At 55.9% G+C, this 26,122-nt stretch overlaps 3 protein-coding genes and 1 long non-coding RNA gene across 9 annotated transcripts in view; 2 read left to right on the forward strand and 2 right to left on the reverse strand.

The window, feature by feature from the left end:
* Positions 1 to 889, reverse strand: part of Actg1 (actin gamma 1) — a 6,343-nt gene extending 5,454 nt beyond the window's left edge. The window contains exons 1-3 of one of the 4 annotated variants that reach the window (XM_029545618.1): positions 804 to 889; positions 332 to 456; positions 10 to 240 (exon numbers count right to left, since the gene is read on the reverse strand). In XM_029545618.1, coding sequence (XP_029401478.1) covers positions 10 to 240; positions 332 to 454 — 354 coding nt within the window. In that variant the 5' untranslated portion in view covers positions 455 to 456; positions 804 to 889. Of the gene's footprint in view, positions 1 to 9; positions 241 to 331; positions 461 to 803 lie in introns of all 4 variants that reach the window. The other 3 variants (XM_029545620.1, XM_029545617.1, XM_029545619.1) reach the window with 3 other exon arrangements.
* Positions 890 to 1,117: 228 nt separating this feature from the next.
* Positions 1,118 to 4,622, forward strand: LOC115065371. Its single transcript, XR_003845156.1, has 3 exons — positions 1,118 to 1,247; positions 3,365 to 3,526; positions 3,645 to 4,622. It is a non-coding gene; the product is annotated as an uncharacterized LOC115065371 (long non-coding RNA).
* Positions 4,623 to 13,479: 8,857 nt separating this feature from the next.
* Positions 13,480 to 20,021, forward strand: Fscn2 (fascin actin-bundling protein 2, retinal). 2 transcript variants are annotated; one of them, XM_021213841.1, is made up of 5 exons: positions 13,480 to 14,475; positions 18,474 to 18,630; positions 19,101 to 19,222; positions 19,500 to 19,667; positions 19,752 to 20,021. In XM_021213841.1, exons 1-5 carry the CDS (start codon positions 13,650 to 13,652, stop codon positions 19,955 to 19,957), a joined length of 1,479 nt encoding a protein of 492 aa, XP_021069500.1. In that variant the 5' UTR covers positions 13,480 to 13,649; the 3' UTR covers positions 19,958 to 20,021. The 2 variants fall into 2 exon arrangements, with proteins under 2 accessions (XP_021069500.1, XP_021069499.1); XM_021213840.2 differs by having other exon boundaries at positions 13,650 to 14,475; positions 19,101 to 19,272; positions 19,478 to 19,667; positions 19,752 to 19,982.
* A 1,388-nt stretch (positions 20,022 to 21,409) lies between these two features.
* Positions 21,410 to 26,122, reverse strand: part of Faap100 (FA core complex associated protein 100) — a 10,371-nt gene continuing 5,658 nt past the window's right edge. For both annotated transcript variants that reach the window (XM_021212105.1, XM_029546273.1), the window contains exons 6-10: positions 25,631 to 25,767; positions 24,582 to 24,698; positions 22,455 to 22,541; positions 22,068 to 22,203; positions 21,410 to 21,918 (exon numbers count right to left, since the gene is read on the reverse strand). In XM_021212105.1, the coding sequence (XP_021067764.1) occupies positions 22,072 to 22,203; positions 22,455 to 22,541; positions 24,582 to 24,698; positions 25,631 to 25,767 (473 nt within the window). In that variant the 3' untranslated portion in view covers positions 21,410 to 21,918; positions 22,068 to 22,071. The remainder of the gene's footprint in view (positions 21,919 to 22,067; positions 22,204 to 22,454; positions 22,542 to 24,581; positions 24,699 to 25,630; positions 25,768 to 26,122) is intronic.

Here is a 26,122-nt window from a genome sequence, read left to right on the forward strand (position 1 = left end):
CTGCGTCATCTTCTCTCTGTTAGCTTTGGGGTTCAGGGGGGCCTCGGTCAGAAGCACCGGGTGCTCCTCAGGAGCCACACGCAGCTCATTGTAGAAGGTGTGGTGCCAGATCTTCTCCATGTCGTCCCAGTTGGTGACAATGCCGTGCTCGATAGGGTACTTCAGGGTCAGGATACCCCTCTTGCTCTGGGCCTCGTCACCCACGTACGAGTCTTTCTGGCCCATGCCCACCATGACGCCCTGAGAGAGAAAAGGCCAGTCAGACTCGCCCCACCCTTCGCACACCCCGGGCCCAGCGAGCACACAAGGGAGGCCACACCTCTCCACTAACCTGGTGTCGGGGGCGCCCTACGATGGAGGGGAACACGGCCCTAGGGGCGTCGTCGCCAGCAAAGCCAGCTTTGCACATGCCGGAGCCATTGTCAATGACGAGTGCGGCGATTTCTTCTTCCATTGCTATCTGCGCAGGGAAGGAAGCCCCGGAATCAGCGCAGCCCTCACCCGACTCGGAAAATGCCCTCGGCCACGGCCGAGCCACCCCGGAGGAGCGCGGTCCCCATCCAAGGGCGGCGTAACCGTTGGCTACCGGCAGCCTCCCGTTCCGCCGCGGCGCGGAGGGGCTGCGCACTGCGTCGGGCCCCGCCCTGTCCCCAGCCGGATCCCCATCCGCGGCTGCAGACCCAGGCCCACCCGCCAGGCGCCCTGCGCTCCGCAGCGGTGCGGCAGGCAGGGCGAGAGGAAAGAAAAGGGACACAGGAAGTCACTGGGCCAGGCCCGGGGAGCGAGGCGAGCGGGCCGCTTACCGGCGAAGGACGCGGCGGCGGCGGCGACGGAGCAGCGGCAAGAAGCGCAGTGTAAGCCGGCGGCGGAGTGTGAGACCGACCGCGGCCTCCCCCGCCGCTATTTAAGCGGGAGCGGGCCGCGCGCGCGGGCGGGGGCGCGCGCGGCCCCAGAACATGTCCATATATGGCGATCTTTCCAAAAGCCGGGCGCCCATTGGCCCGCCCGCCAGGGACACGTGGGGCCCGGGCCCGCCCGTCCCTGGCCCGCGCCGCCGCCAACGGCCCCGCCCGCGCCGCCCCCGCGCGCTCGCGACCCCGGGAGGCCCGGCTCTTGCTCGCGGGGGTCTCGGCGAGTGGCTTGCGTGCGATCGGCCCTGCCCTGCCCCGGGACTGCCGCGCAGCAGGGAGGGCCCGGGCTGCACCCCGAAACTGCCAAGCCCGGGGCGGGCCGCGCCCCGATCTGGGGTGAGTCCCGTGGACCCGGCCCCTCTGTGAATCCTGCGCCCCGCACGCCCCCCCAGGGGCTTCCCCTACTGGCTCCGTGTGTGCCTGACTGGGGACGGGCTGGAGGGATCCCCGGGGGTCCGGGGAGCGGCCATCACATCCCAGTCACGTGGGAGGGGGTCACCAGTCCTTCCACTTCAGCCACGTCCTCGTAGGCCCCTTCATCGGAGATGGGGTCGTCACGGGGTCGGGCGTCCCTGGGCATCAATGGAGGTGGTGGTGGTGGGAGTGGGCATTGTGTTACGCTGGCGTTGTGGGGCACATTGTAGGGAAACTGAGGCAGGGGAAGTCTCCCGACTTTCAGGATGGTCCAGCCCCGCCCCCCGCGTGGGTCAGTTAGCGAGATTCCTCTCCACCGATTATGAAGTCCGGGTCAAACTGGCTTTGGGCACAGAATGCTTAGGTCTTAGTCCCCTCCGGACAGGCGTGGGGGGCGGGCATCGCTGCCCTTCTCCCGGCGAGACGGCTCTGTTTGGAAACTTGTCACCCTTAGCAGGGTCGTGGCCCTGCCGTCCAGTGCTCCGCCTCGATGGTGCCTGGAGGGGAAGCTGGCACGGGAGTTAACCGGGTTTTATTTGTAAGCTTCTGGAATGGTTCAGTGTGGAGTGAAGCGGAGGGCAACAGTGAGGTGAGGGACTCCAAGGTCACAGAGCTTGGTTCGAGCAGGTGGCAGGTGCCACTCCCCACCAGCCCCCTGTGCACAGGCGCTCCTGCCAGGTCAGCTCCCCATCTGAGACGTGGACACGAGACCCAGGAGGACCAAGCAGCCTCTGGCCTGCTTACCTGCTGGCCATAAACCCGTGCCAGCACTCAGTCACCTTCTGTGCAACATCAGGCCTAGAAAGAAGGGCGCTGGCCCTGTGGTTGTACAGAGGTGGCTGTCAAACGGCAGCACCGCCCAGGACGGGGGATGCAGGGCTGGACCTCCAGAAACCCCACCAGGAGCCTCCAGGAGCTAACACTTGTAGGTGGGGGTGAGTGGGTCCCAGGACGTGAGAGTCGCGGGGAAAGTGGAAGGTTTCGGTAAGCACTCTCGCCTAGTGACCATCTCTCACACGCCCATGGCTACCCAAGAAGTACCGCCGGGGGCCTGGCCCTCAAACCCCAGCCTTCTCTTAAGACGCCTTTGTCTGCGTGTGTGCAGAAGGCGCTGCGAGAATGGAACGGCCATGTAAGGCCGGGTTCCCTCTGACGCCGGCGGGGGCGCCTTGTCCCGCGGCGGGACCAAGGTGCGACTCAGGTGTGCGGGTGGGGGCAGGGGCGGCGGGCGGCGCGCGGCCATATTTGGCGATTTGGACCCGCGCTCCGCCCGCCGCCGGGAGGCCAGTGGCCGCCCTGAGTCACGGGGGCGGACGTAACGGACGGGGCGCCCGGCCGTGCTCCTCGCCTTATTTAGTCAAGCAGGCTACCCATTGGCCCGCGGGACAAAGGCGGTTCCGGCCGGTGCGCGCGGAGACCCTCGCCTGTGCGCCTGGGCTCAGAGACGCAGCCCTCCCTGGGGAGGCGGGGGAGGGGTGGCCCCGCCGGAGCGGAGCCGCAGCCCGGCCTCCTAACGCAGCGCACGGGAAGGAGGCGCTGTGATTTGTCAGTTTTGCAACTGGGCAGTGTGAGGGAGGCCTCGCCCAAGGTCAGGTCCCGGCGTTCTTGCCTGCTGTGGAAGTTGGCGGTCCCACCCCTCTTGGAGCAGGAATTGAGAATGCCTGGCTTCCGTGAGCCTGCGGGCCAGGGGCAGCGATTGCAGGTCTGCCAGAAGTGGGCGTGTCTCCCGTTGTAAAGAAAGACTCAGTCTAGAGAAATGATAAAAAAATATTTCTCCTTTGCTGCTTTTGGTCAGCTTTTATTGTGACGTTGATGCATCTTATTTCATATTCCAGTGGTTTAATGATAAGGAAACAGCAGTTGAAGAGTTGGGGAGATTTACTGCAGGCTGGCTCCACCCGACACCCTCCCAGGTGGTCACTGCAACCTGTCAGTTCCTCCTCTCTGCGGCCACTTAGGATTCACCTTTCCTTGGTACCTGGATCCTCCAGCAATGCTCCGCCCACCTAGGCACTTCATACTCACTTTCTCCTTCTTAGGCAAACGAGAACTAGAAATGTGGTCTCTGCTGTTCCTGCCCTCAGGAGTGTCAACCTAACCTTGGAACAGAAGAGAGTGAAAAGGCTGTGAGAATCAGGCCAGGTTTGGAATGTACACCAAGGTTAACCTCAGTAAGGAGAGCTAACATCCCAGTGTAATGGGTGAGCTTCTCTGATGTCTTTGAAACTTTTCGGTAAACCTAAAAGCCCAGAATAAAAAGGGAAATGTAAAAGTCTGGGGGGCCCAACATCTAAATACCCTGTCTATGTTCCTGTCTAGGCCTTTGCAGACACAGCACATGCAAGTGGGGATGTCTGGTCTGTTCTGTGCCAAGAGGTACAGGACTGGCCTTTCCACTGGAAGGGAGGCAGTAAGCCGAGGGTGAGACTGAGCCAGCCTCGGGTGACAGAAGCCAGGGCACGTTACAACCATGAAGGTCAAGGTTCTGCAGAGCACACCACATGAAACACAGTATGTTGGCCAACAGAGCCTCCCCACCCTTAGGTAGGACATGTGGCCAGCTGGAGGAGGTTCCCAGCTGCTCCAAGGTGTGCCCAGCCACTTAGTGCATCTGTGTCAGACCTGAGGCTGTCTAGACAGGCCTGTCTGCCTGGGCCTCGGCTTGCTCTCAAGGAGTCGCTCCACTGTGGCCCACAACTTTGAATCCTCTAGCAGCAGAAGCAGGCAGATCTCTGTGAGTTCAAAGCCAACCTGGTTTACACAGTGACTTCCAGAATGGCCTGGGCTACATAGAGAAAACTGTCTCAAAAAAGAGAAAGCTCTCCTCTCAGAACCTTGCTTCCTGTTATGCCCACAAAGCCACTCCAACGTCCAGGGACCAGTCTGTTCATCACTGCTGTGGTGGGATGTGGGTGTGGTACGTGGTCCCGGACTGGCTGCCTCCCCCTGAGAGACTTGCACCTCCTAAAGCTGACAGCCCCCTTGCAGCTCTTATTCCCCTTTCTGCACAAGAGGCAGGGCCTGCAGCCACCCCTAGTCCTCTGACCAGCCCTGCTTGTCTGTACCTGCTTCCGGTTCAGCTTTCATCTTAGCAGGCTGGCCCCCACAGTCAGGACCCTGATCTGTTCCATCCCTGCTCTCCCCACCTTGGTGTCACTGACTGCCCCCACCCCCAGGTCCATGGACTGGAGGCTTCTGGTTATACTCACTGAGTAGCCACAGGAACTCCATCGTGGACTGGTGAGATGGCTCAGCAGGTAAGAGCTGCTCTCCCAAAGGTGTTGAGTTCAAATCCCAGCAACCACATGGTGCCTCACAACCACCCATAATGAGATCTGACGCCCTCTTCTGGTGCGTCTGAAGACAGCTATAATGTACTTATTTATAATAAATAAATCTTTGGGCCTGAACGAGCAGGGCTGACCGGAGCCAGCAGAGGTCCTAAAATTCAATTCCCAAGAACCACATGAAGGCTCAGAACCATCTGTACAGCTACAGTGAACTCATATACATAAGTAAATAAATCTTTAAACAAAGAAGCTCTGTCCTTTATGAAGCTGGATGTGGTGCACATGGCAGGAAGCCAAAGGAAGGAAGAGGGAAGGTTTCTCAGCTCAGGAGGAGGAGGCGGAAGTGAGCAGGGCCTGGACAACCAAGCAAGTGGGGCAGACTCAGTTCCCATTTCCATCCTGACCCTAAAATGCAGGGTTTGGAGCTGTGGGGAGAGAGAATCCCCCAATCCAAGCTCTAGTGATCCCAGGCCGGCAAGGAGCAGCTGCCCAGAGGGTGGAACAGGGAAACACACGGGCCAGCCATACCTCCTCCTGCTTTAGCAGGGAGTAGCCTACAGAGCTAGTATGGCTCAGGGCCTGTGTACCCACCCTCAGGAAGTGGACACAGCCTCTGACTGGGAGCCAGGTCAGGGCTGGACAAGGGCAGAATACTGGTGCTCTAAATGGTCTGTGCCCCGCCACTCCCCCACCTGCTATAGCCAGTGTGCACTGATGTAGGCAGAGGCTAGGCTGGAGTTCTGCGGGTCACTCTGACCTTACCATTGCCCTCCCAGGGTGGGGCTCAGGGGGCGTGTCAGGGGAGGAAGGTGTGACCCAGGTGAGCTCAGTGGAAGAGTCTGGGCTAAATCCAGTGTGTGGCCCACTACGGTAGTGAGCAGCCCATTCATTCCCCTGCAAGCCTCTGGCCACTCGGAGCCCACACTCCCCTTCACTCCTCATTGGGTCAGCATATGAAGCTGAGAAGCCAGTTCTTAGAAGGCACAGTGGGGTGGGTGGTCAGGAGTGCCGGAAGGCCACCTCAGACTTCAGACAAAGAGCCACCTTCCAGCTTTCCCTCCCCTTCTTGAGATCTAATCCTGGGGCGGGCGGAGCAGGAGAATGCAGGGCGGGTACTATGCGCGCAGCTGTCCTGGGTGGTCGGGTACTGAGGCGGTGACCTTGGGGTTTGAGCCTGGGTACAGGGGCCCAGCAGATGGCGCCCCTGACATGGGCCCTGCAGGAGGCAGGTCATTGGCGGCCAGTGTCATTCCCATGTGGACCGCCAGGTGGGTCAGGCTACTGCCACTTAGCGAGGAGTGCAGAGTCCTCCTCACCCTAAAAGAGGGACCAGGAAACTACTAACCAGGCAGGGCTAGGGCGGACCCACCGCTGAGTCATCTCTGATAGGAGAACCCAGGCAGGGCTGTGGCCAAGCAGCGGGTGACCTCAGCTGGTGCTGACGCATGGGGAGGAGGTGGGGTTGGGGCAGCCAGCACCCAGAACAGATGAGGAAAGAACAGGTTCACTGCCAGATAGGACCAGCCCATCGGATGTCCGGGAGCAAATACTCAGAGACCCCAAAGTACAGACAACGCGTGACCTGGCTTGTCTGTTTACTATTGTGGGAGGTTCGCTCCCAGCTTTCCTGCCTTGTACTTCCTGGGTGTCACTGGGTCATACCATCACTAAGCCACCTAAGGACTGTCATTTCTAAGAAAAGGAAAAGGGTGGATCTGAGAGAAGGTAGGTGCAAGTCACAGGACAGGAAGTGGCTCCCATTCGGGGTTAGTGCCCCTCCCCGTCCCCAAGAATCAAACACTTTATTTTTTTCTTCCACCTCTTTATCTTTTATCTTTGATTTTTTGAGACAAGGTCTTGCTATGCAGTTGCTCCGTAGACCAGTCAGGCCACAAAGTCATATTAAGCTTTAGGATTAAGGTCAGCACCACCCCTCCTCATTGTCTTGTTTTCAGAGACAGAGATTCTCTGTGTAGCCCTGGCTGTCCTGAAACTTGCTTAGTAGACCACTAGCATCAAACCCAGAGATCCGCCTGCCCCTGCCTCCTCTGTGCTGTGATTACAGTTGTGTACCACCACGCCTGGCCTGAAATTTTTCATTTTTAAACTTTATTTTGACATAATGTCGAATATAACTATTTTTAAACGTGTTGTAACTAACCGCTTAGGTTGTCTCTTGTCATTTCTGAGTCCAGCACGCTGCTCTCGTGCCTTATAGCACAGCGGTCAAGAAACCATCCATGAGAGAAGCCTACAGGCTGATGGTACATCGTGGATGACTTTCATCCAATAGTATTCTCGAGTATATTTTATAGATATAACCCAGGATCGCTGTATTTTATTGTCATCAGCACTCATACTTTTAATTCCCAAGACCTCTCATTCTGTGCCTATTCATAAACTATAGGTGCTGAGACTGCAGCGGGTACCCAGCACCAGGGCAGAGAGATGACTCAACAGTTGGGAGTTCCCACCGCTCTTCCGGAGGACCTGAGTTTAACTGGCATCACTCATCCTGGGAGACTCACAACTCCCTGTTAGAATACCGTGCGTGTCACACACACACACACACACTTGTGTACGAGATCTTTTAAGTCGGAGAACAAGCCAGTAAGCAGGACTCCATGGTTTCTGCTTTATTTTCTGCCTTTGGGTTCTTTCCTTGATGCCTGCCCTGACTTCTCTGGATGATGGCCTTTAAGCTGTGAGATGAAATGAATCCCTCCCTCCCCAAGTTGCTTTTGGTCATTGTACTGACTGGTTTTGTGTGAACTTGACACAGGCTGGAGTTATCACAGAGAAAGGAGCCTCCCTTGAGGAAAAGCCTCCATGAGATCCAGCTATAAGGCATTTTCTCAATTAGTGATAAGGGAAGGGCCCAGCCCATTGTGGGTGGTACCATCCCTGGGCTGGTAGTTCTGGGTTCTATAAGAAAGCAGGCCGGGAGCCGGGCGTGGTGACTCACGCCTTTAATCTCAGCACTTGGGAGGCAGAGGCAGGCAGATTTCTGAGTTTGAGGCCAGCCTGGTCTACAGAGTGAGTTTCAGGACAGCCAGGACTCTACAGAGAAACCCTGTCTCGAAAAAAGAAAGAAAAAGAAAGAAAGCAGGCTGAGCAAACCAGGGAAGCAAGCCAGTAAGCAGCATCCCTCCATGGCCTCTGCATCAGCTCCTGCTTCCTGACCTGCTTGAGTTCCTGTCCTGACTTCCTTTGGTGATGAACAGCAGTGTGGAAGTGTAAGCTGAATAAACCCTTTCCTCCCCAACTTGCTTCTTGGTCATGATGTTTGTGCAGGAATAGAAACCCTGACTACAACAGTCATGTTGTTTATTACAGCAGTAAAACAAATGGATTGCAGAATAGACAAGTGCCTATGATCCCAGCACTTGGGAAGTAGGGATAGGGAGAGATCCCTGGAGCCTGCTGACCAACCAGATGGAAGGCCCAGTCTCAAAAAGTTATGTGGGGGAGGCTGGAGATGTGGCTCAGCAGTTAAGAGCAATGACTGTTCTTCCAGAGGTCCTGAGTTCAATTTCCAGCAACCTCATGGTGGCTCACAACCATCTGCAATGAGATCTGATGCCCTCTTCTGGTGTGTCTGAAGATGGCTACAGTGCACCCATATATATTAAATAAATTAAAAAAAAAAGTTATGTGGGGGCAGATGAGATGGCTCAGCAGGGAAGGCATCTTCTGCGAAAATGTGAAAGTCTGTTGACCTGAGTTTGATCCACAGGGCCAATGTAGAGCTGGAAGGAGAGAACTGAGCCCACAGAGTTGTCCTCTGACCTGCACATGGGCATGATAAGTTAATAATTAAATAATTAATTTAAGGGAAAGATGGAGAGCAATTGAAAGGCATCCAGTGCAAAAGCATACACACACATTAGACGTGCCTGTGACTGATGCGAGGAGGGTCGAGGTCCTGGTGAGCTGAGCTCCGCTGCTGTCGTCGCTGTTGTCTGGGCATGCCTGGACCTATGTGTGAACAGAAACAGTAAGCTCGCTCTCAGAGAAGAGAGCTGGGGCAGAGGCTGCCTTGGCCCCCTAGTGTCTTCCCCTCAGTGAATCCTGCACATTCTGGGTTTCAGATGTCTCGGGTTCCCTCCTCCCTCAGGTTTGAGTGTTGAGGGATCTGAGGGATGGCCTAGTGGTCACAGACTTCCTGTAACACCCTCTGTTCCTCTTGGCAACTCTCGGCCTTGCTGGAGCCTTGGATTTTCTGACATGACAAAGCCCTCTTCTCTCCCTCGCCTTAGCTTGTGAGGCATTACCACATTGCCTTAGGGTTTTACAAGCGACGAGAGCCAGGAGATACCATGGCGTCTGTTTGTGAAAGGGACTGGGGTGGCCAAGGAGTGACATACATGAGATGTTTCGGTCACTTTCTGTACTCTGAAGGCCCTGGGGATCATCCCTGACAGGTGGAGAAAGACTCTGTCACTGACAGACAGCAACGACAGAAACAGGTATTTTAGCCAAATCTATCTTTACACGCCGGTAATTGCAACCCTGGGAGGCAGAAGCAGGAGGATCTTGAGTTGGAGGCTAGTCTGTAGGACACAGAGAAATCCTGTCTTCAAAGCAACAAAAAGACAGGCCTTGGGCAGGAGAAATGGCTCAGCGGTTAAGAGCACTGACAGCTCTTCAAAGGTGCTGAGTTCCAATCCCAGTAACCACAACCATCCGTAATGAGATCTGACGCCCTCTTCTGGTGCATCTGAAGACAGCTACAGTGTACTTAGATATAATAATAAATACAACTTAAAAAAAAAAAAAAAAGAAAGAAAGGCCTTGAATTTGAAAGAGAGCAAGGTGTGTGTGTGTGTGTGTGTGTGTACTACATGGGAAGTTTTGGAGGGAGGAAAGGAAAGGGGTGGGATAAATGATGTCATTATATTATGATCTGAAAAATAAAGGAAGCCAGCAACAAAGAGATTGCAGGTGCTTCAGTAAGACCCCGCCTAGGCTGGGGTCAGGCAGGTTGTGGGGGAGGAGTGGGAAAGGGGATGGGTGGGATGAGGTGGTCACTGCGCAGTCAAGAAACTCCCTCCTCAAGCTCTCCTTTCTAACATAACCCGCTGAGTGGAGCCTGTTACCCTAAACCAGGTCTGCAGGCCTCAGTAAGTGAACCTAGGCAGAGTAAGTGAGGCGAGGCCCCTCCCCCTCGGCTGTGTGTAAGTGGAACTGCAAACAGCCTACATGAAAAATTGATTCAAGGGCCCACGGAGGGAGAGTACAGTGGGAGGCGGAGCCTTGGGCCTCTGCCAAAGTGGACTTGGGGCAGGGGCAGGAGCAGGAGCAGGAACCCCGCACCGGAAATCAAGGTTGTGGGCTGTGCTGGGTAGCCTGCCTTCCCAGCAGGGCTAAGGAGCCTGGGAGGCCAGGAAGGAGCTGGCTATGGAGATCTGAACCTTAGCAGCAGCTGAGGGGTGGGGCTCGGAGCATCTCTGGGAGGGGAGAGTAGTGTGGTTTCCTGGTTCCCCTGAGGGGTTGTGAAAGGTCAGCCTTTGGCCACAGGCCTGCCCAGCTGTTTCCCAGTTTCCAAGACTTTGGGGCCAGCAAGGAGGAAATGCTGGTCCCTGCATGCACAAACCTGCACTGGCTCACACCATCACTGAACGCGGAGGCCCGCGTGTTGGTTGCCATGGTAGTAGGCTACATGCTGGCAGAAGCCCCAGGCTGGGCTAATCTAGATGGAGGTGGGGGAAATCATCCGTGTTCTGGGGCACTATTAGCATTGTTGGGGGTCAGCTTGGGGGGTAGGGCAAAGGGACCCTTTTCATGGTATAGAAATTTTTCCAAGAGATAGGTGTGTAGTGAATACCTTTTGAGTAGTCTAGGGCCTTTAGGGCCCTTCTGCTCCTGTTCCCAGATGCACTCACTGAGCTTGCCACAGCCAGTCTAACCCTGAGGCAGTCGTAGCCTTCCAGGCCCAGCTGTGGTTAGAATGGCCCACTGTTGTATCCCCTCAGAGTGGGCTGTTCTCTGAAGTAGGGGGTGGGGCCATTGCTCACCCAAATAGCCTCTCAGACTCCATCAGAGGTGCTCCTCCCCCAGGACAGACATGTGTTGAAGTTGTCGGACGGCCTGACATCTGTACTCAGACAGCCATACCTTGGGCATACCATCTTCCCCTCTGGTTCATGGGGGTAAAGTGCCCTAAAGTGGAACTGACTTTAGATGTCCCGGGGTGCAGCCGGGACTGGCCACAGCGGCGCACCCTTGTGCACCGGAAATAAGAGGTGCTCTCTGCCATCTGGGTACCCTGAGGATGGACTGAGGGCCCAGCCTGCCATAGACTTGTGTGTAGCTAGGATCTGACCTGCACCCTGGATCGGGGATCCTCTAGGCGGTGCACAACCTGACTGTTGTGCCAGCATCCTGAAGCGGGTGCTGAAGCTTTGTCTAGAGCAGCATCTTCAGAGGCTGGGCTGGGTCACCAGGTGACCACAACAGCTCATCCTAGCCTCTCTCTGTGTGGACCTTCACACAGACCAACACACAGACACTCCATATGCGGATGCAGACCTGTTGACAGTATTATGACTTTCCACGGAGCTGCAGCACGTTCCAAAGGCACGGGACCCAACACTACACCAGTTCAGACACAGAGGAAGCCTCTATTCTGCAGTGGAACTCCTGGTGGGATCTGGAAGGGAAAGACCCTTAGCGGGCAGTGCACCACAGTTTGGAGACTGCAGTGGAGGTCTGTATGGAGAGACCGTAGGATGCTGCCTCCTGCCAAGGCGTACCCTGGAGCCCAGCAGGCCCTCCTATCACAAATGCCAGTGCCAATGGCCCTGCTCCACCTGGGGCTGTTGTGGGGAAGTGTCCCAAAACTGAGTAGCCATTGACACTTCTGGCTCTATTTCCAACAGCCTGTCCAGAGCCAGGACACTTAGCGCCTGGCGGCCAGGCCTCCTCCCGCTAGGCACCTGATGCCGGTGAACCCTGCCAGCACCAGTCAGGCTAATGAAGCCATTATGCCAATCAGAAGGACTAGACTCTCAGGGCTCTGAAGCAGTCTGGCTAGGTGGGGTTAGGGTACCATGGGCATAGCTGACCCTCAGGCCTCTCTCCTCACAGGCCCACCTAATCAGACCCTCAGGACCTGACGGGAGGCTGCTCCAAGCTTGGAATGCTTCTCAGTAGGAACACCACCCTGGCAACTGGGGCTTTTTCATGGACGTCATGCTGAGCTGACCTCTAAGGCAGCACTTGACACACAGCCTGAGTACCCTTTCTGATAGTGTCTCACACAGGTGCATGGGTCTCAGGTGAATAAAGCCGGCCTGCAGGGAGGGCAGACAGCAATGGGTTAGCACAAGACACTGTCGCAAACCCTGCCGAGCCCTCTGGGGGCACATTTCCTCTTCCTCAGGGTCTTCAGAGGCTTTGATCGCCCTTCCTCACCCTCTGCATCCTCCCTTAATGTAGACCTCTGTGTCAGTTTGGCCATGTACAAATCTACCATGGCCACTTGAGGGCTGGCAGGCGTGGGATGAGGGAAGGAGGACTGGGGTCACAGCTGGAAGCATTCCACATCCTCCTGTTGTTGTCCCTCAGGAAGGCCTTCCCGCGTGGTCACACACTGTTATGAGGGAGAAGATGCCAGTTCTGGCTCAGGCCCAGGATGGACAGCTCCAGTTTCTTGCTTGGCTCTGGTCCCCTGAGGCAGGTGCAGGGTAAGACTGAGCGGGACTACTGACACGATGCCTGTCAGACTCAGGATGGGCAGGGTACAGCCAGGTGGTCCCAGGGGTCAGGGGTCAGGTGCGGCCAGCTTCCAGCATCTCCTGAATTGCCCCACCCAGCTCTCTCTTTTGGATTTCATGGGAGTAAGCACGGGGGAGACTGTGCCCCACACAGCCCCCCCCTATACTCAAGTCCGTAAAAGCCATGGGCCAAGCCCATAACTCTGTAATCTGAGCAGCAGTAATCAAGTCTCCAAGTCCGTCAAAGGCGGTTGAGCTAGACCGCCCTGAGCTCCCTGCACAGAAGGGAAGAGCATCATGCCCGAGAGTCGGCAGGGTACACAGGATTCCTGGCATACCCTGACTCTTTGCCTGCTACCTGGGTGTGTTCCTGCACATGCGGTCCTGGATGTGAGCATCACATGGTTGCCCTAGCATACCATAGGAGGTTGCTCTTTCCTAACCAAGTGGACCAGGCACACCAGGGCATCTGTCTCCACATTGCCGTTCCTGCTCAGGGTCAAGGTGTCCCAGCTTATGTGTGACACTTAAGCCCTCCCTGCCACCTCCCCAGCCGAGGACTCATGGGCAGACGCGGGACAGTGTCAAGCTCAGGGCCACAGGCAAGGGTAGGATAGGAACTGTGTGGCCAGGGGGATAGGACAGGCTGCTGCTGCGTGCCACAGGGGGCCGAATTGCTCCTGGAGGCAGGAATCAGAGAAGCGGTAACTGGATCCTGAAGAGGATCTGGCGGGCCACTGAGGGTGGAGGGCTGAGATCAGGTTGCCACCCTGCTGTGAGTTTTCCACTGGGCTGCTTTTTCTACCTTGGGAAAAGAGCTGGGCTGGACGCAGGGTCTGAGCTGGGGACTGGGAAGCCCTGAAGCAACTGCCAGTAAGAAAAGAAGCTAAGAAGCATGGAATCTCCAGTTTATAGGGCATAGGACCCAAGCAGCTGTGGGTGAGGACAAGGAGGTGGTCAGCCTCGCTCTTGTCCTGCTGGACATTGACTCTGGACTTGGTGCTACCCAGGAGCCACTGAAATCCAAGCTGGGGCTAAGGCAAGGTGGCTACTGCTCCTAAGCCAGCGCACTTCTGATCCGCCCGCCCCCTCACCCGCCCTTGGCTGCCCGCTGGCCATGTAAGATCTGCCTGGGTGGCCGAGGCCACAAGACAGAGGGAGGCAGCATTGGAGCAGGTAGCGTCCATGTTGCTGGCTAGACTTGGGAGCCAAGGGTCAGATAAACAGATCTGGGCCTCAGGGGGGGCTACAGGCCCCCTGAACACTCAGAGAGAGTTCCTTCCCAGGCCCCTGAAGCAACGTGGATAGCCTCAAAGATGCCAACCAACGGCCTGCACCAGGTGCTGAAGATCCAGTTTGGCCTCGTTAACGATGCCGACCGCTACCTGACTGCAGAGAGCTTTGGCTTCAAGGTCAACGCCTCTGCAGCCAGCCTCAAAAGGAAGCAGATCTGGGTCCTGGAGCCCGACCCGGGGCAGGGCACTGCCGTGCTGTTCCGTAGCAGTCACCTAGGCCGCTACCTGTCAGCAGAAGAAGATGGACGTGTGGCCTGCGAGATGGATCAGCCAGGCCGTGACTGTCGCTTCCTGGTCTTGCCTCAGCCTGATGGGCGCTGGGTGCTGCAGTCAGAGCCACACGGCCGCTTCTTCGGTGGCATTGAGGACCGACTGTCCTGTTTTGCCACGGCCATCTCCCCAGCAGAGCTGTGGACCGTGCACCTGGCCATCCACCCACAGGCTCATTTGCTGAGTGTGAGCCGTCGGCGCTACGTGCACCTGTGCCTTCAGGAGGATGAGATGGCAGCAGATGGTGACATGCCATGGGGTGTGGACGCACTAGTCACCCTCATTTTCCAGAGCAGGCGGTACTGCCTCAAGTCTTATGACAGCCGCTACCTTCGCAGTGATGGCCGTCTTGTCTGGGAACCTGAAGCCCATGCCTGCTACACGCTGGAGTTCAAGGCAGGCAAGCTGGCCTTCAAGGACTGTGACGGCCGGTACCTGGCACCTGTGGGGCCTGCCGGCACGCTCAAGGCTGGCCGCAACACGAGGCCCAGCAAGGATGAACTCTTCGACCTGGAGCAAAGTCACCCACAGGTGGTGCTGGTAGCTGCCAACCGCCGCTACATCTCAGTGAGGCAAGGTAGGGTAGGGCAGCTGATATTGTGTGGTGTGTGCATGTATGTAGAGACCTGCCACGTGCTGGGGCGGAGGGCACTGTCCACTGGGGATGGGTGTCTCTGCACACAGTGTAAGTGGGGCTACTGGCTTTAGGAGTCCTCGTCACTCTCCAGACATCTGGAGAGTATCAGCTGAACGTGGTGCCCGCTATACTGCAGCTGCCTCTAAGACTGGAGAGGTGTAGCAGTGTAGAGAGGCAAAGGCAGAATCTGGGGGCAGTGGGAGGGTGGGAAGCAGGCTGGGGGTGCTGATACACCTTTGCTCTCGTGCCTGCCACCCCACTTTCTGAGGGCAAAGTGCTTGACCAGTGGGAACCCTGTGGGACACCCCCCCCCCCCCCGAGAATGAGACTTCACTGTTATCCTCAGTGTTAGACATGGCTAACACAACCTTACTTAGGACCTGTGCTTCTAAGGGGAGGGTGCCATCTCTACCTGTGGGGTGTGTCTTGGTTTTCGTCGTTTCCTGGCCACTGGTCACTTGTGTGACACCTGAGCAATCTGAGGTAAACACAGTGTTCCCACTGCCCTATCAAGAAGCCAAGAGTCTGGCCCAGGCCAGAAGGAACAGTTGCTTCCATCTTGGGCTCTGTGCTAATGCACCCCAGGGTGCCCAGATAAATCTTGGCCTGAGTGCTCTGAGCTCACTCAAATAGAGAGGTGAGATATTCATCCTTGCTCTCTTAGACCCTTTTACACCAGCACTGCCAGAGAAAGGGCGGCTCCCATGTGCCTGTTGTGACCCTGCCCACTGCTATAGTTGCACATAGATGTCCAGTCACCTTGGGCATCTTATGTCCTATCCAGATGGCCAGGGACACCCACTTGGGAGGCTCGGCTGCCCAGAAGAATCTGCATCTGCAGTCATGGCCTTTAGGTCAGTCTGAGGCAATAACAGGCATTAGAGTTACCAGCCCTGTGGTCCAGCCACACTGCCCGGCCTGGGAAAGATCAAAATGTTCACAGACCTCAGTCAAGCAAGCTAGGTGGGGCAGTATAATGGAGTGCTCCCGGAGGAAAGGGGGTGGGGGTGCCAGACACAGATTGTAACAGACAGCCTGTAGTGGTCTCATGAAGGAAGGTGGCATCAGAAGTGTCTACGCTGGCGGCCATGGGAAGGTGGCATCAGAAGTGTCTACGCTGGCGGCCATGGGAAGGTGGCATCAGAAGTGTCTATACTGGCGGCCATGCTACAGGGCTTGGCAGGGAGGTTAATGATGTTAGGTGATGGTGGTAGTGAGAAGCTGTGACGGTGTCAGTGGTGGTGGCGGCTTGGGGGTTGGAGCGGTGGTGGGATGTGGGCTTAGGATGTAACTCAGTGGTGAGCACTTGCCTAGTGTGTACAACATTCCCAACACAGAAGAAAAAAAAAAGGTGGTGGATCTGATGATAGTCATGGAGCTGGGTAGGATAGTAGATTGCTTTTCAGCCTTTAAAAACATGGTGCGTATGTGTGGGGGAAGGGTACGAGCATGTGTGTACAGGTGCCTGCAGAAGCCAGAAGAGGATGCTGGTTCCTCTGGAGCCCGCCTGGTAAGGGTGCTGGGAACAAAACTCGGGTCCTCTGCAAGAATAGTAAGTGCTCTTAAACCCTAGTCATCTCTGCAGCCCCCTTTCAGTCTCTTAAATAATAATAAACAATTAATAATAACTAGCCGGAAACAGTGGTGCACACCTTTAGTCCCAGCACTTGCAAGGCAGGGACAGGTGGATCCCTGAGGCCAGTCATAATGAATTCCAGGAAAGTCAGAGCTGCTTAGTGAGACCGTCTTGAAAAAAAATTACTCTGTGTGTGTGACATGTGGGCACACACATGCCATGACACACTTTTAGAGGTCAAAGTAGACCTCTGTGGAGTCTGTTTTTTCCTGCCACCTTTACATGGCTCGGGTATCAGTCTCAGATCACTAGCTTTCATGGCAAGCACCTTAACTTGCTGAGCCACCCACGTGGTCTCTTTCCAGCCTTTTTTATTTTTTGAGACAGGGCTTCTCTGTGTAGCTCTGGCTGTCCTGGAACTTGCTCTGAGTAGAACAGGCTGGACTCCAACCTTTGCCTGCCTCTGCTGGGATCAGAGGTGTGTGGCGCCTCTGCCCAGCTCTTGACCACACTGTATGTGACTGCATCCTTTGGTGGGGGAGTCTCCTGCTCAGGGCAGTGTTAGTAGAGGCACACTGTGCTTCCTTCACTGGAGCTGATGGTGCCTGCCAGCGGTTCCTGCCTCCGCATTGGTGTCAGGTAGGGCTTTGTGTTGGCGTGGAAGTGACATCCAGGTCAAGGAAGCTGAGGTGATTTGAGTGTTTGTCCGGGCCAGCACAGCACCTATGGAATAGCAGCCCACCTTGGTCTGGTCACCTGGAGAGACAGCCCCAGACTTGTCTTCTAGCCAGGAGCTGCCTATGAGCAACCACTTTGTAGTTTCACTACTAGGTTTCTTTGCTACCATCTGCCTGTCTCTGCATTCATTGGTGCTGTGGGGCTGACATGCAGCTCAGCTGTGAGCATTTGTTTCTGCTAGAAACAGACCTACCAAGCCCTTTCCTGAACCCTAGCAGACACAACTCACACTAGTCCAGAATCCACCCTCATCCCTGTCCAGATCATTCTGGATTCTATGCCCCTCCCACTGCCAGGTCAGTTCCCTACAAGCAGGTGAGCGTGAGGGGGAAGGTGCAGAGGCAGGAGCCATGACGTGGGACACAACATCTTGGCCTGCGAGATGGAGATGTGGGTGAGGTCGATGGACGGTGCTAGTTGGCATGCCCAGCTAAGGTCCTCTGACCTGGTTCTGCCTTCTGTCCCTGCATGGATCTTTGTTGAGATGTGACTTTTCTTGTCATCTATAGCATACATTCATACGACACACCACAGAATCCCACAGTACACAGAGCTGAGGGCCGTCCTTGTCTCCATCACCTCCCAATTTAGTATCTGTTGCTGCAAAGCTGAAGCTCCAGAGGTGGGAGCAGTAAAAACGACTGTTGGGTCTTTAGAGGTAGCTCAGTGGTTAAGAGCACTGGCTGCTCTTCCAGAAAACCCACATTCAATTCTAAGCACTCACATGGCCGCTCACAACCACCTGTAGCTCCAGTGCCAGGGGATCTGACTTCCTCTTCTGGCCTGAGTGGGCCCTTTCCTGGGGCTATGTCGGCTGCTCTTTCTGCATGGGAGCAGCGATCTTCAGCGTGAGGGGGCCTGGGCATGGCCTTTGGGAGCTAGAAAAAGGCAGCACACCTCAGCCTCTTCCAGGGGCCACCGTTTGGTTGTTCCCCTCTTCTGCATGGTTGGATCAGATGTGGCCTGACCTTCAGGCTTTGTCCCCCACCTCCTACTGTTACACTTCGAGTCTCCTGGGATCTTGAGGGCTCTACCTGCCACACTATTCAAGAATAACCAGTTGCCATAGAAACTGATGCCGTTTGTTGGAGGGAGCCTGAGCTTATGGGACAATCCTGAGGTTGCTTCAGGGCTGGCATGCTGAGCCAGGTCATAGCACAGTTGGCCTCTCTGTCCACATTACAGGAACACCAGGCAGGCTCTGGGCACCCTGTCCTCCCCAGAGACTCAAGTGTATGTGTGGGAGGTGGGCTGGCTACCAGCCACTGGCTATGATCTGGGCCACCTCAGCGGGAAGGTCAGAGACCCCACCTGGCAGCCTAAGGGTGAACTATAAATAGAAACCGCTGTAAATCCTGCGTCAAGAGAGCAGGGACAAGCAGATTACTTGGTGATTAGCAGAGTGGGGATTTACCAGCACGAAAGGCACTATCTCAGGGAGTGTGGGGAGAGCTGGGTTAAGAAGCCATCCTTAGAGGCAAGTCTGTGTGAGGTGTGCTGGTTCCTGATGGTCCTGGGGCAGCCTCTCACAGACACAGAAGGCTTCATGATATTCCAAAGCATACTTCCCCATCTCTTGCCTCCCAGGAGAGGTGTGAGGAGCTTCCCTGTCTTCTCCCTCTAGGAATCAATGTCTCGGCCAATCAGGATGAAGAACTGGATCATGAGACATTCCTGATGCAAATCGACCAGGAGACAAAGAAGTGTACTTTTTATTCCAGCATTGGGGGCTACTGGACCTTGGTCACTCATGGGGGCATTCAGGCCACAGCCACACAAGCGTGAGTGCACCTGTCCTTGTCTCTGTCCCCTTCACCACCATCACCCTCACAACCACGACTGACTGTCACAGCATCCCCACCACCATCACCTTTTTGGTTTTGTTTGTTTGTTTGGAGAGAGAGGGTTCACTATGTAGCCTTGGATGGCTTGGAACGTAGCTCCAACCCAGAGATCTGCTGGGATTAAAAATTTGTGCCACTACACCTGGTGACCACTGTCACTTCTTCGGTCATCACCGCCACTGGCACCCTGAGCACAGCCTCAGCAGTAAGAATAGTGGCCAATCAGGAGAGAGTGCTCACTGGTATGGTGTGTCGCTCCTACTGGCAGTGGGTACTTCTGTGGAGGGCAGTCTTCTGTCCCACCTTGGAACCCAAGGAGGATCAGGGGAGGCCAAACTCTGCACCCCTCTCTCTCTCTCTCTCTCTCTCTCTCTCTCTCTCTCTGAGATCTTCTCCCTCCTCCACAGCTCTGCCAACACCATGTTTGAAATAGAATGGCATGGCCGGCGGGTGGCACTTAAAGCCAGCAACGGGCGTTATGTGTGCATGAAGAAAAACGGGCAGCTGGCCGCCATCAGCGACTTTGTGGGTGAGCATTCCCTGCCTCTGTCAGTTGGGGCAGCTCTCCATCCAGGGTCTGTGCACCTGAGGGCAACTTGATCCATCCGGAAGAAGTCAGATCCCCGGGTGGCTTTTCCTTTCCTGTCTTTGGGGAACCCTGGGCACCTCCTACATTAGTAACGGACGCCTGCTTCCGTGGTGGTGCCAGGCTCCTTGCCTCAGCAGCACACTAAGCAGTGGCACACCTGGACCCCAAGTCCACGGCCTGGAAAGGAGTGGCCAGTCCACATCACCCTCTCCTGCAGGCGAGGACGAGCTGTTCACCCTCAAGCTCATCAATCGACCCCTCCTGGTGCTGCGCGGCCTGGATGGTTTTGTGTGCCACCGCCGGGGCTCCAACCAGCTGGACACCAACCGTTCCACCTACGATGTCTTCCACCTGAGCTTCAGGGATGGCGCCTATCAGATCAGAGGTGTGGGAGAGAAACGTGCCGGGGGCTCCAGGGTGTGGGGGCTTGGTGCACTTGGGCCCTGCTAACCTCCAGCCTTGCCCCCAGGCCGTGGAGGTGGGTTCTGGTACACAGGCAGCCATGGAAGCGTGTGCAGCGATGGTGACTTGGCTGAAGATTTCCTCTTCGAGTTCCGAGAGCGTGGCCGTCTGGCCATCCGAGCCCTCAGCGGCAAGTACCTGCGTGGGGGAGCCTCAGGGCTCCTGCGTGCTGACGCAGACCTGCCTGTAGGGGAAGCTCTCTGGGAATACTGAGGACTCACAGAGGGTCAAGCCCAGAGCCCACCCACCCAGCATTAAACTTTTGTTGCGGAGCTGCTGTGGGCTCAAGCTGCCATTTGGTACTAGGAAGGGTCCTGGAGTCCCCAAGTCCTCTACGCTCAGCACCAGAGCTCTGCCCCGGGGAAGCCCTTCCTCTTCTGGGCAAGGGCCATGGCTAGAGATGGGGGTCGCCTCTGTCCCTTCACCCATTTTGCCCCAGCAGTTGCTAGGCTTTGGGTCAGAGACTGAGGAAGGCCCCTGTAACATTGTGTGACTTGAGGCTCAAAGTCCTCTTCCAGTGAGCCTATGACTGAGCCGGAGTGGGGAGGCAATGTGCAGCTGGTGGGGAAGGTAGGGAGCATGCTGGGAAGGAAGTGGTGGCACAACTCACCGTTAGGACTGCCCTTGGCTTATCCAAAGTGACCAGGGACACGTCAGGGAATATCCCTACTAACTGCCCTTAGCAGCCATCCAGAGTGGGCCAGGTCTCAGAGTCTGGTGGTCCATGGCCTGCAGTGTTCCAGATGTCAGGCCTGCCTAGCATGTACAGGGACATCACACAGGTGCCGAACAAGACTGGGGACTCAGATGGAACAATGGTGACTCTTACTCCACGGTGACATGTCAAGTGTGACGCTCCAGCTAAGATCGGTATTTCTTCTTCTCTGACAGTCATCTAAGCCTGGCGTGGGCTCTACTAATTCAGCCAGTCCCAAGGATAACAGGCCCCGCCCAGATGCAGGTCTGTGCCCAGGAGTCCAGTAAGGCTGAGGAGGCAGGGCAGCATCAGCACCAGCCACTGAGGACATGTGCTCCAGCTCAGCCTAAGGAGGAGCCTCTCCGTCTCTGTGGGTATAACAGCAAGTAGGGGACACTCATAATTGTCAACTCTGACAGAGACTGAAGCCAGTGCAGCCTAGCAGACATCTCCTTTTTCCAAGGTGGGCCCTTTACGACCTGTGGGTTGAATCAGACTCTCTGACTTGTTGAGAGCACACTACACACAGGAGCCTGAGGCGCCCCTTGGGCAAGAGGAGCCTTGGTGACAAGTTGTGGACAGGGCTCTTAGCAGGCCATTCGGGGCCAAGGTCAGCTGGTAACCCTGGGGTTGAGGGTTACAAAAGCCAGTAGTGTACAGAGTCAAGGTGGTGTCTAGAGCGGGCCTGCTCCACTTCTTAACTGCCTCTCAGAGAACTCTGTCCTGTAGGATGGACAGATGCCCATGTAAACGCCCTGTGAGGTGAAGGTGACAGGAGCCAGTAGCCTCAGTCTGTCCAGAACTTGAAGGGCAGATCTTTGGCCCCAAATAGCACAGGAGCCTTGGTGGAGGATATGTGGGCACTGAGGAGTGCCCTTTGGACAGAGGGCAAGGGGAAGTTGGGAAGGGTTGCCCACCCAACTGCACAGAGCTCAACAGAGCACAGAGCACAACACAGAGGCGGAGGGTAGAACTGAGTGGACTTCAGTGGACACCTGGAACTTCACAAAAAGGCAGCTTGTCAGCCCAGCACCTCACAGACAGAAAACAGGAGCAGGCCCAGAGCTCTGCAGACACGCTCCCCTCCCACAGCAATGACAGCACCAGCAGCAGGGCAGGGCCCAGCTGAAGGAGGAGGCTGAGACAGGGACCAAAGAGCAGCACAGTGCTGGGGGCAGCCAGTGCCGCGGCGCCGCTGGCAGGCGTCGCTGGGAGCCCTCTCATGGTCTTTGTGCTTTGGTTGCAGTGAGCACTCTGCCCCCTGGTGGCCCCAGAGGCAGCCAGCACTCCCGGGGTGTGCTGGGGTCAGCAGCACAACAGTCCCAAACTTGGAAGTCTGAGTCCCAGAAACCCTGTGTCTCCATGGCCTGAGTTCTTGGGTGACGGTATTTCCCATCAGGGTGCAGAGGTTCCAGCTGAGGGGTGCTGCCAGGCAAGCCCAGAGTGTGTCCCGCAGTGACGTGGAGCTGGCCAGCAGCTGTCGGGAAGGAGGAAGGCGTGAGGCACTAGAGCCTGTTGGGTTCAGACATGCCTGAAGCTATGTCACCCCCACCCCATTTCCCCACTCTAGGTAAAGTGCCAAGGTCAGCAGGCTGGAGGAAGTGTGGAGAGCGGGCCAGGGCCTACCTGGTCACAACAGGACGAGGCTAGGGTTGCGCAGCTGCTTGTAGATCTGCAGGAGCTTCTGGGCTGTGGCGCAGGAGCTCACTTCGTCCTCTGTGCACAGCTGGTCACGCAGTGTTTGCACTTCACGGAGCAGTTCCTACAGGTGGGCGGGCAGCAAGCTCAGGCCTGTGCCCCCACCTAGAACAGCCTATACTTGGGAGGTAGTGGGTAGTCTGAGAAGCAATGGGTCACACAGCCTTAAGTGTGTAACAAACAGCAACACTGGTATGGCTGGGCAAAGGGGAACCGGACATGGCCCTGTACGTCCTGACCCCATGCCCAGAGTGCAGCCCCCGTGGGTCCATGGCAGGTCCCTGTGGCGGGTACCTCCCAGGCACCGGGGCTTACCTGGTGGTTGGCGTGGATCTGCTGCAGATACTGCATGCGGAGGTCAGGTGGGCTGGAGCCTAGGGCTGCTTGCTCTGTGACCATTGTCTGGAGGACATAAGGGTGTGCGTCTGTGTGTGTGAGTGAGTGCTTCCTGTTGTACAGAGTGGGTGCCCGAGTCTAGAGGGTAGGGTCCTCACGCTCCTCAGAGCGGAGTGACCCCTTACCTGTTTCCTGGCTTTCTGCTCAGCTGACTCTGACTCCCCTGGAAGCCCACCCGTTCACCAGGACTTTCCTCAGAGCGGCAGGAACTCCCATATGACCGTAATTAAGACATTTCTGGAGTTTAAGTCAGGGCCTTAAACAGCCCAGGGTAGCCTCAAGCTTGCTATGTAGCAGGCTGGCCTTGAATCCCTGATTCTCCTGACACAACCTAACACAATCTAGTATTTGGGGATACACCACTAGGATTGACCAAAGAGCCTTTGTGTGTATTTGTTTGAGGCAGGTTCCTCTGTGTAGCTCTGGCTGTCCTCGAACTCACAGAGATCTGTGTGTCTCTACCTCCCAAGTGCTGGGATTAAAGGTGTGCACTACCACACCTGGCTTAAAAAGCCTTTTAGTTAAACCTCCAAACCCTTCTGTGGTTCAGACAAGCACTGGGCTGGGCCCTAGGCAGGACCCCATCTGATTTGTTTTTCTCAAGCTCTGTGCAGGCTCTCACTCCTGCTTCTGCAGGCAGGCTAACCTGCTTAAATGCTAGATCTGAAAGGGGAAGGACTGGTGGCCTTTTCAGATATGAGCAAAGCCTCCTGGGGGAGACCCGCCTTGGCCAAATATCCACTCAGTGTCCTGGAGAGTGTTGCCCATGGGGAAGCTAACATCCCCACTAGACCCTAGTGGCTGTGAGCAGATTCCTGTTCTTTTTGTTTTCTTTTGTTTTTTTCGAGACAGGGTTTCTCTGTATAGCTCTGGCTGTCCTGGAACTCACTTTGTAGACCAGGCTGGCCTCAAACTCAGAAATCCACCTGCCTCTGTCTCCCAAGTGCTGGGATTAAAGGCGTGCGCCACCACGCCCGGCCAGATTCCTGTTCTTAAACCTTGTAGGTGAGTGGCTGCAGCTGCCCTGAATGCTATCTAAGGGCGCTTGTACCATGGGTTTGTTTATCAAGATCAATGTGTCTCCTTGAAATCACACATGAACTCCTAACCCCAGGTCCCTTGAATGCAGCTTTTTTGAAACAGGGTCTTTGGGGATGACCAAAGTCACTAGGTTGGCCAGAATCCAATGAGGCTATGTCCTTATAATGGTAAATTTGAGCAAAGGGCAACTAGTCCCTGGAGGCACCACTGCTTTGGTGACTCCCCTGCTATTCCACACCTTGGAGACTGAACTCCTGGATGCACGAAGCTCACAGCTGGGTTATGGCCTGTCACTCACTTCATGGAGTGATCCTCCCACCTGGGAGTCACATGCCAGGAGGACACAAGGGCTGGCCTTCCAGCTTTGAAACCACTAACACCTCCCACCTGGTCTCCCATTCACTGAGTTGTCAGCTGTCCCCTCCTGATTCTTAGGGAAGCAGCACTATAGAGCACGCAGGGTCAAGTTCCAAGCTGATGGTGGTGGGAGGTTATAGCCAAGACCAACTGCAGGCTGTGCCTTGGGGCTGGGCCACACCAGTCACAAGCAGGCGATAGCTGACCTGGACAGCCACCTGAGGCACCTGGGGAGACTCGGGGCATGGGAGCGACTCAGACTTGCAAGCTCTTCATCTGAGTAGGCCAGAGGCACAGTGCTCAAGTGGCTTCTCCACGATGGTGACCTCCTTGGCTGTTCCCTCCTCGCAGCTAAGGGACACTGGTCTAAAATCCATTCACAGGGCTCTGACCCAGACATGACAGCAATGACTATAAACTTATCAGACATATGGACTCAGACATTTCTGAACATGACACTGGGGCTGACAGGGCATCTGGAGGGGAAGGTCACAGGGTATCCTAACCTGTTGCCCGCAGTTGTGTGGGTCCACAGTTGTGTGGGTCCACAGTTGTGTGGGTCCACAGTTGTGTGGGTCCACAGAGAAAACCCAGGTAGGGGCTCAGAGCTTCCTTCCAGAGCCTCCCCACCCCTGCTGGCTGTGGTACCTGTATTCGTCTGATGATGGCATGGTGCACCCTACACATGTTGGCCAGAGAAGAGCTCTCCACTTGGATCTCCACAGCCTGGATGGGGCCTGCAGGGCTCAAATCAGTCACAGCTACCTGCAACAGATGAGGCCTTGAGTAGCCGCAGCATGGCCTGGGCTGTTCTTTACACTGTAAAGGTGAGCAGACTGTAGAAACAATGGAGAGAAACCCACCTGCAGGGGACAACAGGATCAGGATGACAGGCTAATCCTGTAGGACCCACCTCATTCTGAGCTACATCAAGACCCAAGCTATACTTGGCTCCATGCCAGGAGGTCCTCACACAAGGAGCTGATGAGCCCGTCTGTGTGCATTTCAGACCCTTCTGGGAGGTCCTTCCTGTGCAAACTACAGGCTGGGTAGCCATGGCTTTTTCTCCACTCGGTGGCATAAGACCCAGAATATGGGGTCTGTAGAAAGGTCTGGGCAACTAAAGGTTTCTTCGTGTGTCTGCAAGCACAGAGGCCGTCCCCCGACCGTAACTACTGCCAGTTCCTACACTTGGCCAGGAAGGTGTCTGGGTTAGAAGCTGGCCACAGCCTGGCTTGAAGGGGAAGTATAGTGGGCAGTGGGGCTAAGGAGTTTGGAGGACACAGCCTGAGCTCTGGGGTAGAGGCCCATAGCTCTTGGCAGACAGGGCTAGTCTCCAAGAGCCTCTAACAGCAAAATGTGAAGGTCTGGTGTGTGTGTGTGTGTGTGTGTGTGTGTGTGAGTGTGTGTGTATGTGTATGCGGGGGATGGGCTGTCTCACTTGAAGGGGGCACATCGCCCTTTGGTGGTTCAACAGTTACTTGTTACCAGCTTGGGAGAGTTACTGCATTCATTGTCCACTGCGTCCCTAGCAGTGTACAAGAACGGGAACCCACGACGAACAGAGTTAGACAGGGCTGGTTCTCCCAGGGACAAAATCTTGATGAGACTGATAGGCCAATTAAAGTAACTCTTCACTGAGGACCGTGAGCCCTGAAGTCCGTCTCCCCAAGAATAGACAAGTGGCCCCTGCTTGCCTCATGGACGGTGAGGTTGACATCAGTTCCATCTGGGGCTATTCCCTGGATGGAAGACAGTGTCTGGGCCCGCACAACATCCACAGCAACGTTCTCGGCAAGGAGCCACCGCAGGGTAGCGCTGCACAGGTGGAAACCTGCAAGAGAGAGGTGCCTGCTGGAGCTGAGGCACCTGTGCGGCTTCTGCCAAAGGCTCCTTTTCCAGTGCCACCTAAGCGTCTCAAATGCTCACAGCCCTCGTACAAGTAGGAAGCTAGGCAAGTTACACAGAGGCAGGGAGGAATAGGGAGTGTCAGGAAATCGTGGACTGGGGATTCAGGACTATGAGCCACACGGCAGTGCAGTCCCAGCTGCACTGTGGTGCACACACAAGAAATGCTGCGCGAAAGCTGAGCGTGATGGTGCACACCTTTAATCCCAGCATTCGGGAGGCAGAGGCAGGTGGATTTCTGAGTTCAGGGCCAGCCTGGTCTACAGAGTGAGTTTCAGGAC

Source organism: Mus pahari, chromosome 14 (genome assembly GCF_900095145.1).
Source record: "Mus pahari chromosome 14, PAHARI_EIJ_v1.1, whole genome shotgun sequence".
NCBI lineage: Eukaryota > Metazoa > Chordata > Mammalia > Rodentia > Muridae > Mus > Mus pahari.

Bases quoted from the DNA above. Each gene is read 5' to 3' on its own strand.
- Fscn2 (XM_021213840.2), top strand. From the start codon at position 13,650: ATGCCAACCAACGGCCTGCACCAGGTGCTGAAGATCCAGTTTGGCCTC. The intron at 14,476-18,473 runs GTAGGGTAGGGC...TTCTCCCTCTAG, and splicing joins CTACATCTCAGTGAGGCAAG to GAATCAATGTCTCGGCCAAT. The intron at 19,668-19,751 runs GTGTGGGAGAGA...CCTTGCCCCCAG, and splicing joins TGGCGCCTATCAGATCAGAG to GCCGTGGAGGTGGGTTCTGG.